The sequence below is a fragment of the Labrus bergylta genome, chromosome 3 (assembly GCF_963930695.1).
Source record: "Labrus bergylta chromosome 3, fLabBer1.1, whole genome shotgun sequence".
Classification (NCBI taxonomy): domain Eukaryota; kingdom Metazoa; phylum Chordata; class Actinopteri; order Labriformes; family Labridae; genus Labrus; species Labrus bergylta.
The window spans coordinates 30,949,184-30,971,968 of NC_089197.1; the positions used below are offsets into that span (position 1 = coordinate 30,949,184).

Sequence of the window (22,785 nt, forward strand, 5' to 3'; positions counted from 1 at the left end):
AATGCATTGTTGAAAAAACAGGGTCAATATAGTATAGTACAGTGGACAAATGAGCAAAAATTCATAGCATCTTTCAAACATATTTAGGGTGCACGTTTAATTTTGATTTTAAAAAAGTGATGAAACAAACTTAAACAGGAAATGTAAAATAGAGACTTAGATGGTCTTCATACAAGCAAACGTTCCAAGATGGAGATACAATTCCAGGGAAGTTTTACACAAATCTTTGTGACAGGGTTGGTGGAGAATGTGCTGCAAACTAAATGCATGAATGCAGCAGCAGGATTATTAGTGTATGTGCAACTGATGCTTACATCAATGACTTTGTATGGTGATGGAATTACGTAAGTAAATGTTTTGGAAGGAAGATTTTTGATTGAGGAAAAGCTCAAAATGTACACCTCATAAAATCTAAAGTACAGACAGACATTCAGAAACAGATAGCATACAAAGAAAGAGGAAGCAGGAAGCACTTACTGGTGTAGCTGATATTGAAGCCTTTTCCAGTATTGGAGTGATCAGATTGAAATTCCAGTCTCATGATGTGTCCGTTTGAGGCGATCTGTGATGGGACATCTTTTCCTGAGAACGTCCCGAAAGTTGTTGGCTCAGACAGGCCTAGAAGAGAACAAAGTTTAAAGCAATCTTTTAGAGAAATGATTAAATGGTGTTTATCAAATTGTGTCTGTATCACATTAGGCCAAGGACACACTTGTAAAAAGTAGAGGACTCCTGTAAAGTTTGAAAACAAACCAGCCTGTGAGACCTCAAGATATGTATTGCTTCAACTTCCCAACTGTTGGAGGTTTAAACGACAGCAGTGAATTAAATTGTTGAACTCAAAAAGTCGTTCTGAACTCACGTCTTTTCTTCAAGCTACAGAAGGATAACTTACTTCTTGATAAGGTTAGACATCTTTTTCACACTTTTGATCTGGTTTTACATTCACTGAAAACACCCAATTCCTCATTCTTCCAATAAAGATGGGGTTTTTTGTAGATTTGTATCCAAAATTGTTATTTATTTCTTATTTTGTCTGAAGGAAAAAAAAACTTTATCTGCATTCCATCATTTAAGACATTTAAGATAAGATATGATAATCCTTCATTGATCCCCTGTGGAGAAATGCAAGTATTTTTTTTTTTTTAAAGATTAATTTTGGGCTTTTCGTGCCTTTAATGCAGAGAGAGGACAGTGGATAGAGTCGGAAGCCAGGGACAGAGAGCGGGGAATGACATGTGGAGGGGGGCCACGGGTGGAAGTGAACCTGGGCCTACCGCTTGAGACGAAAGTCTCAATGCATGGGACGCGCGCCCTAACCATTGCGCCACCAGCGCGCCCCAAAAATGCAAGTATTTTAACAGTAAAAGATACGAAGGAGAGCATGCATACAAGGACAAATAAAATAAGAATATTTAGGAATAAAATAAAAACAAAGATAAAGGTACAATGTATTTACAACTATTACAAGCAAGAGTTAAGATTTTTTAGTATTAACTAACCCTGATTTAAGCTAAGACACCGAAAGCATTTATGATTCTTAAGTACATTTGCTGAATGCACACTGTTGTTTTCTGTGAATATCACAATTTCTGAATGATTGATATTTAAGCTGAAAATTACAATACAAAACGTATTCTCTGTGACCGGGAAACTGCAGGCTGCTACTCAGACCATCATTGGGCAACCATTAAAAACATGTCACGTGTCTTGGCAGTCAGACTCAGCAAGGGACCTGCCAGATTCTTGTGTTAAAGCGAACCAGCCTGACATCAGTGCTTTCACACAACTACTAAAGGTTGATTCTCTTTTTCTACAGCTGCTTTAAAGTGAACCGCAAAGAGGCTGATATAAGGGCTCTGTGGTAGTTCTGGTCATCAACGCTATTTTCACCTGAATGTGCCGTCCACCAAGCGTTGCTGGACAATCCCTTCAACGTGGCAAGCTGGCATTATCACTCTCACAGTATCCATCATTCCCTTGCAAGTACATGATTGCTATGAATGGCTGTACCTGGCTGCTATGTTAAGGTGTGCTCTGGCATTAAGGCATCGCTCTATAGCCATTAAAAGAGCCACTGTATACCAACTAAATGGCCCAGAAACCATTACACCACCCCCACTGGCCTATACGGCTGTAACCATGCTTCACCTCATTTCTATCTGAGACATTTGTGTCACAGAATCGGACCATTTGCTGCAACAAATGGTTCTACACTTTTGTTTGGCAGAATGCACTCTTGCTATTGAGGGAGCATCCCCAATGATCCAACCAGCATCGATAAGATTCAGCAGGGAGCGCAATAAAACCCTGAAGAGCTGCAGAGAACAGAACCCAGCAGGCCAATATCAGAGAGATATGGAGTATGCACAATGCACAGGGAAAGAAATGCCTGTTCTCCTCATATTCTAATGAGATACTAGAACAGGGGGAGGCTGAGGTTGTTGATGGAGGAATCAATCGCCACAACCAGAAATAGTCATTTGGACAAGATGGAAATAAACAGATTAACCACCAGCAGCAGGATCATAATCAAGAGTAAGTGGTGGGAATTGTGAGGTTTATGACCACCTTATTGTCTTGATTGCATGTGATTGGGAATTTATTTTGAGATTGAATGGTGATTATAAAATGTCAACTGATGCTGATAAGCTATCGGCATGAGCAATTTCCTCTCTCTGCCAGAACTAACACAATGCTTGTTGTTGATAATGGCCCACCAGGAGTCCAGAGGATTGGTGTTGCAGCAGGAGATGTGATTCATCAGAAAACACCTGCAGGTTGGCCCGGCTAGGACAAGCAGCAGCAGTGGTTATTCACTGTGACCGTTTTGTTCCCTGACATATGCAGTGTTCATCCACTTAGGGACTTCTACCCACGTAGTGAATGATTTCATATGTGTACCTTGAGCTCTGGCCTGTTCATTTATACCCTAAATTACCCGGACAGAATAACGTGCACAATAACTCCAGAGTCAGTGGTCCTGGAGATGCTCACCCTTCTGTATTTACAATCACAGTTCAGCCAATCAAGTCTCTCACCCAACAATCTTTAATTCAACTCCTGGTAATCCATTCACACATGACGGGCTCTACAAAGAACATCTTCAGCATATGGTCTAGAGCGCATTGCAAAAGGGAATTTAGGTCACCCATAACTACCTTTTATAAGCTCAAATCTTGGCACTAAGAAAGATGCAATCACAATTGGCATTCATTTGGTTAATGGCGGCCCTCATAAAAGTGTCAGTTCCCAAAGTATTGTGAGAGAAGTTTTCACTTTCTCACATGTGCTGTGTGTCTCAGCAGTGGACTAGTGTCTTCTCAGTGTCTTTGTTAAATGTTTTTGTATTTACACATAAAGCAAAGCAGCATAACTACATTAATTATTTGAATCTCCAGAAATGCCGACAGGCTCTAATGTTAACTGTACATGCAGCAGAGAGCTTAAATGTGTAGCTCTGTGTGTAACAAGCAGACGAATGCGCACTGTCAACTTGCCTTTGTGTGCACACCTTACTTTCTTAATACCTAACCCTCCCTTTAAATAGCAGATAAATACTGCAGCGTTATGTAAAAACTGTTTTTTATAGTCTTTGGCACAGTCGATTCCTGTATCGGTAGTCATGGCAGCAAAGCCCCACCAGTGCGCCTGACCATACCTATATTTATGGCTGCATAACACAGATGAGATCTGTGTTGAGCAGTCAAATAGGAATGACACTTGAGTTGGGCTGAGCTCTGCTTTGGGCCGTTGGGAAGATAGGGCTTTAGCAACTTGTTGACCAAGAAAAGAAAGAAAGAAAAACACTTTATTCCCGCACTGAGCAAATACAAGTTGCTGTTGCATGAACCTTTTGGCAACACGAGCATGGGCCTAGCTCTTAATCGGATCTATTTCTTCTACAGAGGCTATGAACCAAATTTCACATGGTAGCTCATTTAGTACGACATAATGATCAAGGCGGTTAGGCCAAATGTGCTTTTATGTTCATACTGCTGTCTTTTATGTTGCATTTCAAACAATTAAAGGTAACTTGACAAACTGTAACCTCATCAGAATTTGAAAGGACAATAAACAGTGAACATCTGGAGAGAAAATTGGTCTTAATTCAAGCTATAATAACACATTTAAAACACCACCAGATACTTGATGATAACAGCTCTCTTTAGCCTACAGCAACTTACTAACTAATGTTACTTTTAGCTTGGAGAAGACTGAAAGCTTAGATTACCCCGTGTCAGTGTTACACAGAAAAAATATGTAATGCAATTGTGATGTTTGTAAGGATGTTTTTAAAAGCTAATTATAATTGTGATCAAAAACGCAGTTTCAGCTTCAAATGTCCCCCCTAAAATATGCATCCATCCTATTCTCATTTCTTCGTTCATTTGAAATTGTAGCCTAAAATTTGAAACCCTTGAACACAGTGGTCAGACTTAATAACATAATTTGAGCTTCTCATCCTGAACATGACGTCAGAGGAAAACAGCTGCCTTGTTAATATAATGAATTGAGAAAGCTTCCATTGTTACACAGATTTTGTGAAGAATTCAAAAACAGTAATTTCCCTGTATTAGTTGCTGATTTGCTATTTCTAGGGCTTTTACAATATCAAGTACAATATGAAGATTATGAAAATGGTGCTGTTTCATGCCTTAGCTTAAAAACTACCCAATGCTTTAAACATAACAAAAAGCAATGAGTTTGATTGACTGCAGTGTATTTTGCATTACATTGAGTACACTGTATTAAAAGTAATATGAAAAAACCATCTTATGAATTCTAGTACAAAAGGTGCAATGAAAAGCAGAAAGTTGACAACGCTGCAGAAAACAGAAAAGAGCTGTGAGAGCACTTGAGTAATAAAATTCATCTGAAATGGGGATTCTTCAGCAACACTAGAAAGTTTTCTTTTGATTTCCTCCTCGACTTGGACTTTTGGATCCCTTGCACTTAGACTCAATTAAACTACACAGCGTCTGGGTTGCAAAGAGCCAGTGTCTTTGTTCTTCAGCAATCCAAAAAGCTCTTTCACGTATTCATTATGGCATTGATAGACAAGAGAGCAGGGAAGCGAATCAATGTGACAATAGCTGCGAGAGTGACAAGGTCTGCGGTTGTCTCATCTTGGAGGCGAGATTGAGAGAAAAGCCTTTTGTATCAGTCTATCACTATGCTCTCTTGTATTCCAAGTCAACAATAGCTTTCAGATTATGTTAACCATTTACTCAGTTTTCAAAAGGCATACCTTGAAGCTTTATTAGGTTTTCAGGCTTGGTTTCATGCTACAATTTTCAAGTTCGGGAAAAATAGGTTATTACCGTCATTACTCTGTTCACATTTGCTTGCCATTTGTTTGTTTTTCAATGTAATATTACCCAGGGGTAAATGTGAAATAAGTCGTGAGTGTCAAGGTTAGATAAAGTCCTTGAGAGACTGAAACAAGCCTTTGTGTTTCTCTGATGCTGAGAAACTTTTGTCTTATTGCATTTAGATACATATATGCATTATATCTTGACTAAAGACTGATTACGTTTATGTTAAAGCCATAAAGCAGACTTGTAGTCAGTGTCATTTACTGCATAACTGCAAAATTCTTGGAGATAAAGATCTGATTATTTTGTGTTTTAAAGGTCACATATTGTGCAAAAATCACTTTTCCATGTTTTTCTAACACGACTACGTGTCCTAGCCTGTCAACAAACCCCCCAATTATTAGAAAAGTCCGTCCTCTCCGTCTTTTGCCTGCTCCACTTTTCAGAAAATGTGTGCTCAAATGGGCTGTTGGGAGATTTTCCCTTCATGACAAAACAAGGGGAAGTAACCCCTCCCCCAGGTGGGTGACACTCCCACAGCTAGGTGTTTGTTCTGCTGTCTCAGTCTGCCTTCTTACTGTAAACAATAGGGTATGGTGCAAGAAAGCCTGAGGCACACAAGCCCTTCCAGAGAGGGGGCGTGGTCAAACACAACTAATTTACATTTAAAGGTACAGACACAGAAACAGCCTGTTCTGAGCAGGGCTGAAATAGAGGGGTTTATAGGCATGATGAAATACAGGATCAGAGGGTTTATAGTAATACACTTCACAGAAATGTTTTTAGGAGCTCTGAGACTAATTCAAACTTGTTGAAAAAGAGGATAATATGTGACCTTTAAAGTTTGACATTCGCAAAGAATTTCAAGAAATGACAGTTTAATTATCAGAGAATAATTTCAATGATGAAAACTTTTAAATGCAACAATTATTTATAAAGTAAATGTATGCTTTACCAGCTCTAATCAAACTAACATTTGGTCATGATTGAGGTTTTTTAACTCTGCACTTTGCAAAGTTAATACACTTGTGGCTTTACTTCACTTATTTGTGATTTATTTAGGCTTGACTGAGAGATAACAATTTGTCATGTCATCAAACAGCTTGCCTTTAAACCTCTTCAAAGATTTCAAAATAAGGGTACATTTCAAGAAGCCATGAACATTTATAGAAGAAGCTTTTTCTTCCATTTATGGAAAGAAAAGTTGGAGTGAGGTAACCATGTGGCAGCAGTGATCTATCATAAAGCTGTAACAAATCAAATCAAATAAACTTTAAAGTAAAAACTTTAATGTCAGTTTTCCCAAAGCAACAACACTAATTGCCCTACAATTTTCACAGCTCTGCTCCAAAATAACATCCCTGCAGAGGGACACGTTTACAGCCAGTCAATTAAACACAACTTCATCTTTAATGACCATCCAGTCAAACCAGGGATTTACTTGATTCACTTTAAATCAATAACCTTTATTGCAACAGGGAACAGCCACGTAATTGCTATTCATCTACCCATCCAGTGTGCCAGCCGGCCATTCATCATCCAAAGCCAATCTGAGTTGTTCCTTATCTTTTCAATTCAATCTTAGGTGAAAAGTTTTAGATACGAGTTCTCTTGTTCATATCATTTTACAGACCACTAGTTCTGAAAAAAGATTTTTTTTTCAAGGAAAAACGTGGTCCATATCAATAAACATATGTTTTAAATTGGTATCCATTTTATTCAAAAGTAAAGATGTATAATTACCTTCATCTTTGACCACCAACCAGTCAAACTGTGGCTCCAGGTCAAAGTCGGAGAAAAGGAGATGAATGCGGCTTCCTGGTTCAGAGATAATCAACCACACACAGTTCAGGTTGTTTCCATACTCCTCGGGGTAGTTTGGGGACAATATAGTCCCTGATGGAGCCGTAAAGTTGAAGAAACATGAGACTACAAAAAGAGAGGAAAGAGGAAAAAGGCAGAAGGGAAGGACAGAAAAGAAGGGTTAAGATGATAGGTAATAGTCTCAGATTTAAAGCAGAAAGGCACAGATGGATAGATATATTTAGAACAACAGTGAGTAGTTCACACAGTTTAGAGACAAAACAAACAAACAACAAAAGAAAAAACATTAAATGTCTACTCACAGACACAACTTGGTTTGTTGCCAGACCACTGGTTATTGTGCTGACATGTGATCGTCTTCTCTCCCACTAGTTCGAAGGCCGATTGGCAGAAGAAGGTCAACACATCGCCGTGCTGAAAGCGATCACCGCTTCGACGACCGAATGCCGGCACCCCGGGATCACCACAGCCTCCTCGCTCGATCTCTGTATCAAGAACAGCACAGAAGGCCATGTTTTCATGCTGATAATGAATGTCAACATGTGACAGGATGACATTCAGATAAGGGGTCGGGTTTTTGTCTGTACAGTGGGGTTAAATGGCAATAATGTGCATACATTGATATTTAAGAAGTCACAAAATACAAACAAGCAGTCGTGACTGCCTGAATTGCTGATTGAACATCTTTGGCTCTAACCTCAGACTCAAAGACTACACAAGATATTTGCAGAGTAATTCTGAATTTTCTATTTATATCCTGGTGAGTTCGCCATGACAACGCCTGACACATTCTCTACAGGTAATCAGAAGGGGATAGAGAGACATATGCTGTTACGTCTTTTCTTAAGTGCATGGTTAGAAGTTTAACGTCTCATGTTAAATATATGAAGCCCCTAATGCAGCTGTGCTCATCGTTTTTGTGCAGCTGTTCTGCACTCTAATTACTTTGTCATTATTAGCAAGCGTCCTCATATGAGACTAATCAGTTGTAATGGGGTATCCAGTCAAATGTCTGAAAAAGGGAGTTGAGTTGTATAAGCGACTTTATAAAACATAGAGTAGACACATATGAGGAGAGTGGATTGATGCGTCGCTGTGTGTGTGTGTGTGCGTCTGGCAGGTGTCTCATATTGTATGGGGGGGGGGGGGGGGGGGGGGGGTTGGTATGATGCATGTCGTCAGCACCAAAAGAAACCATCTCGCAAAGCATTTTGCACAGCTGATATTCATGAATTCTGTAGATCCTATTGGAATAGGTCTATCATCGCAAGCTCAGGCAAACGCTCCACAAGGCATGTTTAAAAATCCTCGCAGAAGCTGCTTTCTTTGAAGGAGAGATGGCAGCCGTCCTGACTGTTGACAAGTTGTTATAACTGATCATTCTTTAAAAGTAGGAGTGCTGGAGGCGACATTAAGATAGCTGTAAGGAGCAGCAGGAAAACAACATGAACAGTGTCTCGTCATTTAATTTGATGTGTCAGGAAATGAAACACAACGAGTGAAAGGTTCATTTAATAGTTTCCCTTCTAACAGCTTATTGTCATCAGGGTAATTGCAGCATAATACAGCTTTAATTGGGAAAGGAAAAACAACGAGTGACGGCACAGAGGTAGGTGCAAACACACATTGATCCATGTGTTTACTCTTGTTAAGGAACCAGCAGGAGGTAAAAAATCAAAGAGAACAACATTGATATTAGTGACATTGTATAAAATCGACTGCTTCCTGTTCACACAGATTGTTTTTTTTTCTCTGTGTATTTTTATCTTGATCCCTTTGTTTGTGTGTGTCCTCCTTTTAAAGTGTCCCCTGCCCTCCTGATTCTCCTCTTATCGCTCCTGCTCTTTCAATCTGATCCAATACGCCGTGCCTCATTGGCATGAGTGTCACATTAGCAGCGCCGCCGAACCAGCTCCACAATCATATTCCATTTATTTTGTCACCCTCTTTCTTTTTATCCCCTCTTCTCCTAAATGGCGGCATGTTTTTTTTATCCACTGCCTTTCCCTCTGTCGCCGCCTTTAAAATCTGACATTCCACCAGACGTCTGTCATCTTGTAACACATGCTCCACCATGCTCCGGGATTCGCTTTGGGCAAATACATCTCAAGGTGAGCAGTGTGCGTAAGTGGGTGTGGGTGGGTGTGCATTTGACTGTGTGTGTGTGTGTGTGTGTGGGTGTGTGCATTTGTTCTACACTTTTACTATCTGTTGGATGTAAGTAGGCCCACAAGAGTAGAATTTCAAAGAAGTGGCATGAGTGTGTGTGTGTGTGTGTGTGTGTGTGTGTGTGTGTGTGTGTGTGTGTGTGTGTGTGTGTGTGTGTGTGTGTGTGTGTGTGTGTGTGTGGCCCACAGCTAGCTGTCAAACAGTTGACGAGTGTCAGGATAGATTCCAACGATCCTGAGCCGCTGGTAAGTCTGTCATTATGATGGTAACTGCGTCTCTCCCTCCTTTGTTTGTCAAGTTTTTATTTTTTTCTTGACATTTATTTAAGTTTTTTCTTTGTTACTTTATAATTTCAGAGTTTTTAATGAGATGAAGAATGTAGTTCTAGGACTCTGAACAACTTTCTGGGTTTTCTATCCCTTTTTTAATAGCCACATATTATATAAAGTAATAACTGAAAACACAAGGAAAAAATAAAAATAAAATAAATGTATTCAAATGCTATAAAGCAAAAGGAAGGAAAAAACACTGATGGCTACTTTAGGGACCTCTCTGGTACTATTCTGTTTGTGTGCACATTAAATATAAATCCTATAAGCACAGAGCGACAAACATTTTCCCGAGCAGAGCACAAAGTTTAACATTCTTTTGGGTTATGTTCAGACCACATTTGGTCTCAATTCAAGCCAGGCCGGCTTGATATCGAAGACCAATCTCAACTATAAACAGTGTGATAAAGTAATGCTATTATCACATTGTAAAGCTGTAAAGTGTTCTTATTATCCAACTTCTTTTTGTAAAACAAACAGCAATCACTGTACTGCACAAACACGTGCCAAACTATTCTCTTTACAGAATGAACGGGGGCTTTTTGTCAACTCAGTTCAAAACTAAAGTTTGAATTCTGCAGTGCAATAAGGACAGTATCTACATGTACTATTTGTCCACACTGATACTGCTGATTCTACAGAACAACATTAAAGACGTTCAATCCTCATTGTTCCTTATTTGATGAGTAAAGAAAATGAATAAATAATTTATATCTTTACTCTCTTCACAACCAATCGCACGTCAGCCTGGAAACTTGGCAGCAGCTTTCTACTGAAAGCTTTAATTATTATAATGGGCTGTGATTGCTTATGATATTGACTCCCTCTCTCCCCCCTCTTTTTTTCTGAGCGTGTTCATACACACACACACACACACACACACACACACACACACACACACACACACACACACACACACACACACACACACACACACACACACACACACACACACACACACACACACACACAAACCGATCTGCAGTGATTAACAAGTGTAATAAGACAACATTAAAAAACAAGAGAGCTTAACACACACACACACGTGTTAGGTTTTCCTCCAGGGCTGCAAACCTAAGAACTCTCAGGGGTAATACTGATCATAGTGTGCAACATGCTGACATTATACAATGTGACGGCATCACACACGTACACAAAAACACCCCACGGGTGGTTTGTTCAGTTATCCTGGGGTGAATCTGGAACTACAAAGATCACACAGGACGTTTGTTTGTTTCTTCCATTCCTTTCTTGCTATAGACCCCAAACATTTTTGTTTCTTAAGTGTGTGGAGAGCAGTGAACACAAAACATCCCACCACACACCCACAGATTCCAGTCACGAACAAAAAACAGTCGTTCTTGGACTAACTGGAAATTCATGAAGAAGAAATGAAGCTACGGATAAAGTTGTGGACACGACGTAAACATGGGCTGGAAATGCATCGCAAGATTGAACTGAGGAAAAAAAAAATGATTGGTTGGTTTCTCACTCATCTCAATTTGCCAATTGGCTTTCGTTTCATTCCACATGACTGCAGGGGTTCCCCCAACAAATCAGTAGTGTTGTAATCAAGACCACACTAACCGAGACCAGAGTGTTCAGAGACCGAGACATTTAGGGATTGAAACTGAGACAAGACTGAGACCAGGACAGGGAGAAACCGAGACAAGACCAAGACCATAAATATCAATGAAAACTCTTTGAAGTCGGTCCTAGCGTTCTCCGATCACTCTTAAGACACCTCACACCACATGAAAGTCTGACAAGATACGCTTGTAGTTTGATCCTGCTTGTGTTCTGAATTGTCGCATGCATCACTGCCTTGAAGTTTACAATATGAGAAGCTATAAGTGGGCCATTTAAGTGTGAAATCAATTTGTCAAGAGGAAAATGACTAACTGGTACGAGGCCAGGCGTTAGACACAGAAAATCAAGGTCAGCCGTTTCAGTAATTAAAGGTCAGAAAGAGGAAAATCTCTGAACAGTATGTCAGAGCATCACCTCCATACACACACGCCAGCTGTTACACTGTGCTGATCCTCTTGAATAGTACCTGACCCTGGAAAACACTGTCCGCAGCATCATTGAATCAAAAAACGTCTAAGCAGAACCAAGAGCATAACCTTCATCCCTCTCGCTCTCACTTCCTCTCACCCTCTCTCAATCTCTCCCAGGCAGTTTATTTCTTCTCACTCAATTTGTCATTTTGTCTCCTTCTGTCCCACTCTGTCAATTTCTTGTTGTCCCTCTTCCTCTGTCTCCACGTTTATCAAATTACATCTCTCCCTCTACCTGTCTCACTCTGTGTCTAGAGTGAATTCAATTTGGAACACTTCCATTTAGTTCAATTCGATTTAAAGAGCTGCACAGGCACACGGAGATGCAGTATGTAATTAAATATATAAATATAATAAATGGATTGTTCTGGATAATAAGTATTTAGAGGCACTTCTGTATCTCTCCTCCTCTCACCTTCACTCACTGTGACTGTCACCATCTTTATCTCTCTATCAGCGTCAGCTTTGGCGTAATAAGAAAAATAACCAAGCAAAACGATCAACTGATGGACCCATAATTCATTTATTATCTTCTCTTAATGCCCAGCAACACACGCACACACACACACACTCGTATCCATACACAAGGACAGACAACAACTGCTGTCTGTACTGAATCACCAAGTCAGCAACGCCATGACTTTCACACTCAGTTATGTGTGCATATATCTCTGTTAGTGTGTGTGTGTGTGTGTGTGTGTGTGTGTGTGTGTGTGCACGTGTGTGCGTAGGTGTATTGTGTGGGTGTGGGTGTTGTTTTCATAAAGGAGGCCATCATACCTTCATAGACCGCCTTGAACCCTGCCGAGCCGATTGTATCGTCTGACTGCAGGTGAAGCCACATCTGATTGGACAAGCTCACGATGATGTCAGGGACACTGGAGCCAGTGAGTCTAAACACACACACACACACACACACACACACACACACACACACACACACACACACACACACACACAGAGTCAGCCATGTCATAATGAAGCATATATGGTTTAACACTTTCTTTAAAGGCTTCATTTTTTAAGAAACTCTAAATGGCAATCAAACTGAAATTGCGTTAGGGGGCATAACATTATATATGAGCACTGAGGACGTCCATATTTCTGTTGAATCCCCAGTAGCCGTGTGAAGGGGGTTTGGACTGTTCGAACTAAAAACATCACAAGTTATGAAAGCAATATATGACTGTAAACTTTCAAAAAGCTTCAATATAAATCCTTTGAAGGCCAAAATTTTCATGTTCTGTAGTGTCAAATGTCAATTTTATTTATCTACATTGTGCATAAAAATGCTAAAGCTGTTGGTGAGTGATATATTTTGGTATTGGAGGTGTTCAGGTTTCTATTCTTAGTGGCGGTGGTATCATGCCTAAGTGTTTCAGCAGGCTTTGGCTGCAAGAGAACAGTCCATATAAAGAGCTAGAGAGGCAGAAACAATCTGCTGTAATGCAGTAATGCAATCCCACAGCCCATCAGCAGCCAGCTAACAATGATTTAGCTTCTGTTAAAGAATATTAACAGACATTTGCATGCACTGCAGTGTAATGTTCCCTCATTATTCTACAGCAACTCTGTACTCGCTTCTCAAGTTGCAGGCGAAATGTAAACAAAGGCAACAAACATAGAAGGAAGTCTGAGCTGGAAGTCTTCTTTTTTGTGCTAACTGTTGGCTACACTGGAAGCCTTGACAAGTTGGACTTTGCTATACTGAGGCTATACTGTTATCCGATGATAGCAAATGCAAATAATGCTTACACATAGAGCACCCGCCGAGTGTCTCCTATCTTCCCTCCATCTCCCACCGTCAGTGTGTCGTATCCTCTTTCCAAGTCGAACTCTTCAAATGACAGCTTTATCACCTAGAGAGAAAAAACAAAGAAACATTCAAACTACCATGAATGCAGAGCAAAAACGAAAGAGAAACAAAGGCAAGAGGCCAGGGTGAGATTTGTTATCGATCAACTTTACAAGTTTTCTTTTTGATGATAATTGCATGATAATAACAATAAATTAAAAACACTCATTCTGAAGTAGTATGTTGTAAACAAACACACTGGAAAGGCTGACAGCCTGCCAACCGTTATGACCTCCTGTAATTATTGAGTCTGACCTCATGCCATTAAAGTTATATTTAATGACAACAGAGAAAAATCGTTTAAGAGTCAATAAATTAAAAAAAAAAACATGGTTGTATTATCTTGGTTGAAACAGTCCTAAAGTTTTCTAAAAAGTTAAATGAGCTGTAAAATGTGCATTTGTACTCAGTCTTGGAAAACAAACTACAAAGAACATATGTGATATAATTATCAGACCTAAAACGTACACCTGTGTTTCTGTTCAACACAAATGGAAAACCATCACTTGAAAAAGAAAAATGGCGATAAAGGAGGTTGTAACCTCGTCTTCCTTAGAGCAGGAGACAACAAAGCTGGGAGGAAATATTTGGTTCCAAATCGGGTGAAAACTAATAACAAAAGCAGCAGGAGAGAGAAAAACAAGCCGTGTACCTTATTGTGACCATCATCGTATTCAACTACAGCTGCTGCTCCGTAAACACATATTAGTTTTTTAAAATAATCAATCTTTAACGAAAGGGAATGGAGAGAGAGAGAGAGAGCACCGTATACTTCTTTTTAATTTACAGCATCCTTCTTTATAAAGTCACACAGATTACTCTTGGGAGCTACGCACAATGACTGCACCCTACAAACACACCCTGGTGCTGTTGAACACTGAGAAACGGAGCATTAAATGTCTGACTCGCAGGCACCTTCATGGCTGTAGTCACATGCATATATACAGCACTGGATCATCAATCTAAAATGCCGTATTACTGGTTCTATTATTTGCTGCTTGTCCATTATTTATAAGCTGTATATCATTCCGCTGTCAGAATGGGAAATGGCAAACCTTTTGCTGTGTTCAGAAAAAAACCTCTCAGAGAACATAGCCGGTCTCAATCAGTCAGTTTGTGGTGTAAGACGGGAACAAGATGAACCATGAACTTGTAATAATGTGGATGAAAATCGATTGCATGGCAAATCACAGAAGAGCGAAGACAAACTCCTGCTGCAGGTGATGGAGATGCAGACATTGTGTTGACGTGCTAGAAGCCGCTACGCATAGCTAAGCCCTTGGTGGTGCTTTGTAAAAAAAAACTACAAATGGGTAGCAACACTAATGTTCAGATCATGTAAAATGATATGAAGCTGTCAGAGGGATTTAGAGCCGTAATGATAGGAATAGAAAAGAATACATAACTTTGCCAATCTGTGTATGGAAACATGTTTCAATGACTTCACAAGCACTTGCACAGACACAGAAATGGATATTCAACCAGTATTAACTCAAAAGAATAAAAATGAAATGAATGAAAAATGACTCATACTTGAAGAAACATTTTATTTCTTTTACATGGACTGTCTCAGCCTCGGGCAATGTTTCATCATTTTAAAATAACTTTAAATGTTTGTGGAAAATATGAAACAACATTGTGAGGTATTTTCTCTGGATTTGGATCAAAGCGTCTGCTAAATGAATTGTAGAATTGTAGATCTACAAAGCTCCACATTGTATTTATGAGAAACTGTATTCCTTTTTATGTGCTTTTTTCCAGTGTCCGTCTCGTGGTTCAGAGAGTATATGGTTTCAGTCCACTTTTTAAAACACATCTTCATCTTTTGAGATGTTATGTTACCTTTTTATTTTAAGGACACATCATTTGATTTCACATCAACTTCCCAGGTATTATGGAGGAAACAGAACATATCACTTATTTGTCAAAAATCTGTCAAAGAAAAAGTTCCATTACTGTTTGCACAGCCTGCTAATATGAACACACAGGTTGATATGTTTACAGTAAGCTGAACTTTAAATGGATTGTATTCTATCACTATCTAAATGTCTTCAGTTGTTTTCTGATGTGCTTATTATCAATTGAATGCAAATGTTTTCTTTTTTAGTCTAGTGAGCTAAATAAGCTAAATAAGAGCTGAAAATCTCAGCTTGCAAATGTCAGTTTTGGTGGATGTAATAAAAAAAATAAAAAACTTTAAGACAACACATTAACAATCACAGAAATATAAAACATACAAAAAAATAGGATCCAAAAGAAATAAATAAATATGACACTGAGCAAAAATAAGAAATCAAAGTACAAAATAAATCAATTAAATGGATTCTGTTTAACAATCTAACCTTGAATGTCTTCTCAAGTTTAGGACTCACAGTTTCCTCTGCCTGTGTTGGGCAAAGCCCTAAGTTGCCCTGGAAACCCCACACAGACAGAGGTGCTGTGGTGGTTAAATCCTCTCACAGTTGTTACAAGTTAACACTACACCAATTTGTAATCGATAATTGTGTAGGGTCTGTCAAGTAGTGAACGATTACTGGAAGTAAGTACTCAGCTCTGCATGCACACAAGTATCCAGTGCTCTGAAGTCGCTGACCACAGAGTCTCACGGTCCCAACGGTGTGTGTGTGTGTGTGTGTGTGTGTGTGTGTGTGTGTGTGTGTGTGTGTGTGTGTGTGTGTGTGTGTGTGTGTGTGTGTGTGTGTGTTGCACTTTCAGGGCAAATTGCATAGAAATAGAAGCAACAGACTCAAAGGAAAGTGAAGCGTTATCACACCGAGGTCATTAGCAAGAAGCTCACTGCTGTTCAATAGATCCAAATGGGCCCATTTAGAAAGAAATTAACAGCAGCCTGGAACCCCAAAACTACATTTGATTAGCGTCTTTATTTTCCTAAGAAAAGAGAGAAACTAAAAAAGGAACAAAATGCAGACAGCAAGTCTGCGGAAATAAAGGACAAGAAGTGAAACCTTTTCATGTTGAAAAACTGAGTAAACCCAAAATTAACCAACAGTTTTTTTCTCTCTAAAGTTCTTTAAAATGTCAATCAAATTTTTGTGTTTCAGTTTCAACATCACTTTCTTTGAGTTTAAGGAGTTTCACATGTTTAGATTTCGTCGATGCAATCCCAAGATCAGAAAAAAGAAAAAGGGCAGCGTTTCAGTTTGAACTTGTATGTTCCATGTTCCTTGAGGGAGTAAGTGAAGCGCTATCACTTTAAGGTCATTAGCACGCAGCAGAGCAGCTAAGAGCAGCTCAATAGGCTATTTAAACATTGTTAAGAGCAGTGTGCAATCCAAATCTACAGCGAAATACCTTGAGTCAGTCAGCCAGGGAAGTCGTAGTGCCATGAATATTAGGCTCTCCTCAGGGCAGGATTACTCCTAGAGAGAGATTGATGTTTATCTTTCTCTTACTCTGATGCTAAATTCCCAGTGGATGGATGTTTGACAATCCAATACATTTTACTGAAGGGCAACGCCAGCCAACCGAGCTTTATTTAAAACAAGATGTTCTGACTTTTGGTATTCAATGTTTGGGAAGAATATTGTGTGTAAAACAAGGACTAACCGGACAGGGTAGGGTGAAAAGTTAACTGGGGAACCAATGTGCAAGTATTTGTCAGTGTGCTGACATCATAGCAGACAAACTACTTCTTCCCTTTTGTCATGATGCACCACTTTAAAGGTGCACCATGTAGTTTTGGTAGAGAAATGTGAAAGTTGGAGAAATTTACAAATGATATGGTATATGTTCATAACTCTAAACACAAATTGTCTTAAGAGTAAAATTTGGCCCTGGTAACACTGTTTGATGATGAAATTCTACACGCAAAGTTATGGTGGGGGGCCCGCAACAGTGAAACCATAAGTCTCCTGGTAGCTTTTTAGCTCCAAACAGTGTTCCAGGGACCCACTTTTTCCTTTAGTTCAGAGCATATAGCATAGAATTGTTTCACTTCTCCAACTTTCAAATTTCAATACCAAATATACATAGTGCACCTTTAGTTAGGTTAGGATTCACCATGTAAACCAAAAGAAACGTCACATCCTTTTTCCAAAAGCAACATTTAGATGCTGAACAAGCTCTGATAAACTCAGCCTGTTTATACTGGGTGGCGCAAATGTGAGACTAAGGCAGGGGTGGCATTAAGTTTGTGAGCACACACACACAAATGAAAAGCATTTGTATGTGGACCCGACCGCACATGCTCAGTTCCGTTTAATCATGGAGCAGTGTGGGTGCAGGCCAGCGGGTGAATGTGGAGTAGCAATCGTGCTACAAAAGATTTTGTTTAAGATTTTGGGGTGACCAATCAGATTTCAAGGGCAGCCCTGCCCCCCCCCTAGATCTGCCCATGTTGATTATACAGTCTGAATTAGAGACTTTTTTTTAACTTGGCACTCAAAATCCTTCACAGGTTACTACATGATGCTTCTGGTTAATGTTTCATATAGTATATAAAAATAGTGTGCTGCCATGTGTGGTTGTTGACGCCTTTTGTTTTTATGCGCTTTGTGCAAAGCAAATTCCCTTCAGGGCAATAAAGGTTTGATTCATTCATCCATCCATTACACACTGTGTAACCTTTGCTTTTTTATCTACATCATAGGTTGAATGTCTACCTGGAGATGCCTCATAAAAAAAGAGACTGTAAAACTCTTCTGTGCCTTCTGATCTTGCCCTCGCTGTTGTGACCTTACATCCGAGTGTGCAAAGAGAACACACAGTTATAATTGGGTGGACCAGTTCCTGAATTCCCCTGTGGTGCCGAGGCTGCGGGAGTGCTGAGTCACTGCGGAGCAGCAACAGTGGGTGCAAACGATCACATAAAAATCAACCCATAAACCAATCCGTCTATCTATCTGTGATGATGATATTTTATTGGCTGCTTCTCTGTAGCTTATTCCGCTGCAGACAGATAGATTTAGAGGTTCATTGTCCTGCTCAAGGGCACTTTAGCAGGTCAGATGCGTTTCTGTTCAGGCATTTACACTTGGGTCCACTGGTCAGAGTGCAGCCTCACTACAATACTTTCCCTTAAAAACAAATTCTATTTGGGTCTTTATAAGCTGTCAACTCTTCACCTGTTAAAGAACGACATTCAGACAGCCATTTCTACAGTATCACCCGAGGTAACCCCTGCCAAGGCTTTTCACGTACTGTATGTGTATGCCTTTCAATCTTGGTGATAGTGTAGTTAACTATCATGACACTCCAACCAAGAGGGCTATTTTCCTCATAACAGACAGTGATCTCTAACAAAAGGCCAAATTTCAATCTGGGTTTGATTGACATCTGAATTAATCCACTTTAAATGTTTCAGTTGTCAAGAAACAAAAAGTGATCTAATAATGATGAGCTTTCTATCTCTGACAGGCTCTGAAGAAAAGCCAGAGTGAAGGTTTGTACTTTTGGGTTTTCAACAAAATCTGCTTTTTATAATTTGACTCACTTGTATCTGGCAGTGATGATGGTTTTGTGTGTCTGTGTGCAAGGGGAATTCACCAAATGTCATTTAAACACACGTTGCCCAAAGAGTGAAGAACATGCATCAGTAAGCAGTTCACCATCAGTGGCTATAAAAAACATGGATGGTCTAAGGTTGAAGACGCTAAACAAATAAGAGGCAATAATATGTTGTTTGATGTCCTCTAAATTGAAGGTTTTTCATTCAAATCGACCAAATTATTACGACGACTCCTCATATACCAATATATCAATAATATACAGGGGTGGGTCAGGGTAGAAAACAGTTATCAGACCTAAATGTGATTCAAGTTTATGAGAGGTACATCTCTAAATTAAATTGTGTCGCCTCAAGCGAAAGGCATTGAAGCTCGAGTCAAAAATAAACCAAAAAGATGAAAGAAGAAGTTAAAATCTGTACTGAGGTGACCCCTTGTCAGAGTAACACAGAGAGAGAACAGCTGTCCTGACAGAAGACTCTATGAGAATTATCTTGCTGAGATTGCTCAGCTCTGTTGAGTCATTGGTCTGCTGCCACAGTGGCAGGTTGGGCCTTTTTTTCAAATAGATTACTTTAAGCCTTCCAGCCAGGGGCGGGGTGGCCATAGGGATGTTCAGGAGGACTCCCAAACGGCCGACCCATTCCAGGACCTGCCGGCCGGGGGTCATGCAGTTTCTGTTTTTCAGTTTCTGATGTCAATAGTTGATGTAGAGATTGTCCTCGGGCGGCCCTCACGGTACAGAGCGCAATGCTGCCTGTGAGCCTGGGCCAAATACTTTCAATAATGAGGGGGGGATACTAACATCTGACGTTGTGAAAGTTTAAGCTAAGTGTGCACAAGATGCAGCTTAATGTGCAAAATTGACCGATAGTTTCTGCAGTGGAGAGTCAAAGGTTTCAGTGGCCAAGAGACAGGCCGCTATGGAAAAATATATGTAAAACATAAGCTTTCATGCTTATTTATTGTATACTTAATGAATCAGTCCTAACGTATTAATTATATAAAAAGGAACAAAGCGGAAGCTCAGAGGGGATCGTGCGTTTGCTGTTGCAGCTCCAGAACTATGGAACGATATACCTCAGCACGTTAAACAGGCCTCTTCTCTGCCTGTAAGACGTCAACTTTATTTATTAATTAGATTTATTTTTTGCATGCCTATTCATTTTACTTGTGTTTTATGTCTTTTAAATGTACTCTATATTTCACATGTAGTTTTCTTTTATCTCATGTGAGCTGTTATGTATTTGATTTATTCTTATGTCCAGCACTTTGATCAACTGTGGTTGTTTAACAAATGTGCTTAACAAATAAAGTTGGATTGGATTGGAATTATGACAGCATTATGACACATGACCGTGACTGCAGCCGATAGTGCAGCATATTATTGACATGATTGGTAAAGTGGTCTGTGCAAAATCTCATGTAGACTCACATTAATATAAACTTTATAGATCATACACAAACACTGTGAGAACCCAGTCAGTTATTATTCAAGACAAAGACTGTGCCATCTTGACATCAGCACCACGTATCAATACTATTTATTTATCTTTGCATTTTTTGGCTTTTCTAATGTTGATTTAATGTTGCGTTTGATAACATTTTCTTGTTGTTTTTTTATTTTAAAGAAAATGGTCCTATATAAATTAAGTAAATCATAATAATAACTATTTTAAAGCTGATATGGCCAGAGTCCCTTTTGCAGGTGATGAGGTACAGCTTGAAGTCAGTCATGGTGAGGAGCAGGAGGAAATCAGAGCAGAAAACAGCAAAAACAACATTGGCAGGTAAAGGTGCAATGTGAAGGGCTGGATACGCAATGATATTATGCATAGAATTAGATATAAATTAAGATTGGGTCATCATATATGGTCAAGTGTGACATCCAGTGGTCTTGGGTATTTAAACTTGATGCATTAAAGAAAAGCAGTTGAGAGTGTGGAGAGGTGCTGTGAATGCACCAGGTGAGATTTTACTTATTGTATGGTGAATTTAAAAAAAAAGTTTCAATGGGAATAACCAATGCGTGCAACCTAATACTAGGCCCTCTCTATCTTAGGCTGCGGTCACACTGGCAATCCGTACAGTGATACTGTAGAAATGGCTGTCTGAATGCACTGAGCGGTCACACGAACTGGACTTTCGTAGGCACGGTACGGAGTGTGACCGCAGCCTCAATGTCCTGGGCTAATTTTCACTTCCCTGCTTCCACCCAAATGAAACAAGTACGGAACAACCAACAGTATACCTTTCAAATGCAAGGAGGATATTTAGAGAATGCAGTCAGTCACAGGAAACTCCTGTTCACAAATTCAATTGTCTTATCCTGTGCTTAATTTCTTTTTTCTCTTTCATCTGCAACCAATTTAGTTTCTTCCATTTTACCACTTTTTTCTGGTCTTTGCAGCTTAAGACAGCTTTATAAACCATATTTACAGTGATCTGCATACTCTGCATCTAGCAGCTACCATTACATTGTACAGTGTCTTCAGACCAAGGTAACTGGGCAATGAGGGACAAACAACAGCGGGATGCATACCAAGACACCATATGCAAATTCTCATCTAAACATTTGATTTAGGACAGCAGTGACAAGCCTCTATAAGCAGAAAAGAAGTGTCGATGCACTACAGTTAATAGTGAATGAGATACTAGTTCAGCTGTATGATCAACTTATTGGTTTTATCTTAAGTAATAAAAGTTTCAGAGGTAATGTCTGTTATACTTATTGTTATGTACCGGGTAGGTGGTTCCAATGGTCGATTGCCCAGCTCTCATTAAAATAAATCAAGATCTGAGTGTACTGCTCACTGTTTGTAAGGCCTTGAGCATCCATTCACATTTTTTCTTGACATGTTAATTGTCCATCAAGATCTCCAGGGCCACAGTGGGTCCCAGACTGCACTGACCAGAGGGCAGAGAGCGACCGCGACAGATGGCGAGGCAATCACAGAGCTAACACAGATATCCAATCGCTCATTACCAGGCTACCTGATCTGCATGTCTTTGGACTGTGTGAGGGGGAAAAAAGGATCACAGAAAGAAAAACAGGGAGAAAAAATATTAAAGACAACACAGAGGAGGCTGGAGCCGATAAAAGAACCCAGGCTTGACCTTTTAATACAATGCAACGGAAGAACCTAAGACAACAAATAATTTAAATTCAGACAAAATTGGAAAGATAAAACAAAAGATAAGATAAAAGGAACACCTGTGATGAGATGTATGACATGAAAGTCAAACAATGGTGATGGACAGCCTGGCAACCAGTTCAGCCAATCAAGCACACGTTAGCACATCCACGAGATGATGCTCCAGATAAAAAGGAAAATGCAATGGAAATCTTAAAGAAGTGGCTAGGAGAGACTTATTTGTACAACGCTTATAAAATGCTTTTCTGACATTATTTAAGGGTACAGGATATTTGGTAATACAAAGGTTAAAATGTCAAAGCTTTTCAGCCTAGACTTTGTGACTGAATTTTGTTCTATGCTGTGACAGATGATGTTTGAGCGACAAATAAAGCACCAGTCAGTTGTAAAAATAGACTGGCATGGATGCTGGCCTGTTAGCTGCACCCTGAAAGAGCCCAGATGTGGCACGTTTATGTGCAGCAGTCCTGCCCTGAGGTGACCTGTGCTTTAAGTGGTTCGAAAGCAAACAGCTGCTGTCTGGAGTTACTCCCCTGTCGAGGTGTTACGGCTCCTCTGAGTACTGTTGACCTGTTGGCTGGACTGTTTAGGAAAATAAACTGCTAATATG

General features: G+C 39.7%; 1 protein-coding gene across 1 annotated transcript in view; it reads right to left on the reverse strand.

The window, feature by feature from the left end:
• LOC109989353 (CUB and sushi domain-containing protein 1) overlaps positions 1–22,785 on the reverse strand; it is a 197,989-nt gene that overhangs the window by 143,312 nt on the left and 31,892 nt on the right. Inside the window, exons 6-10 of the mRNA XM_065953146.1 lie at positions 13,456–13,559; positions 12,481–12,593; positions 7,445–7,627; positions 7,062–7,247; positions 478–618 (exon numbers count right to left, since the gene is read on the reverse strand). Coding sequence (XP_065809218.1) covers positions 478–618; positions 7,062–7,247; positions 7,445–7,627; positions 12,481–12,593; positions 13,456–13,559 — 727 coding nt within the window. The remainder of the gene's footprint in view (positions 1–477; positions 619–7,061; positions 7,248–7,444; positions 7,628–12,480; positions 12,594–13,455; positions 13,560–22,785) is intronic.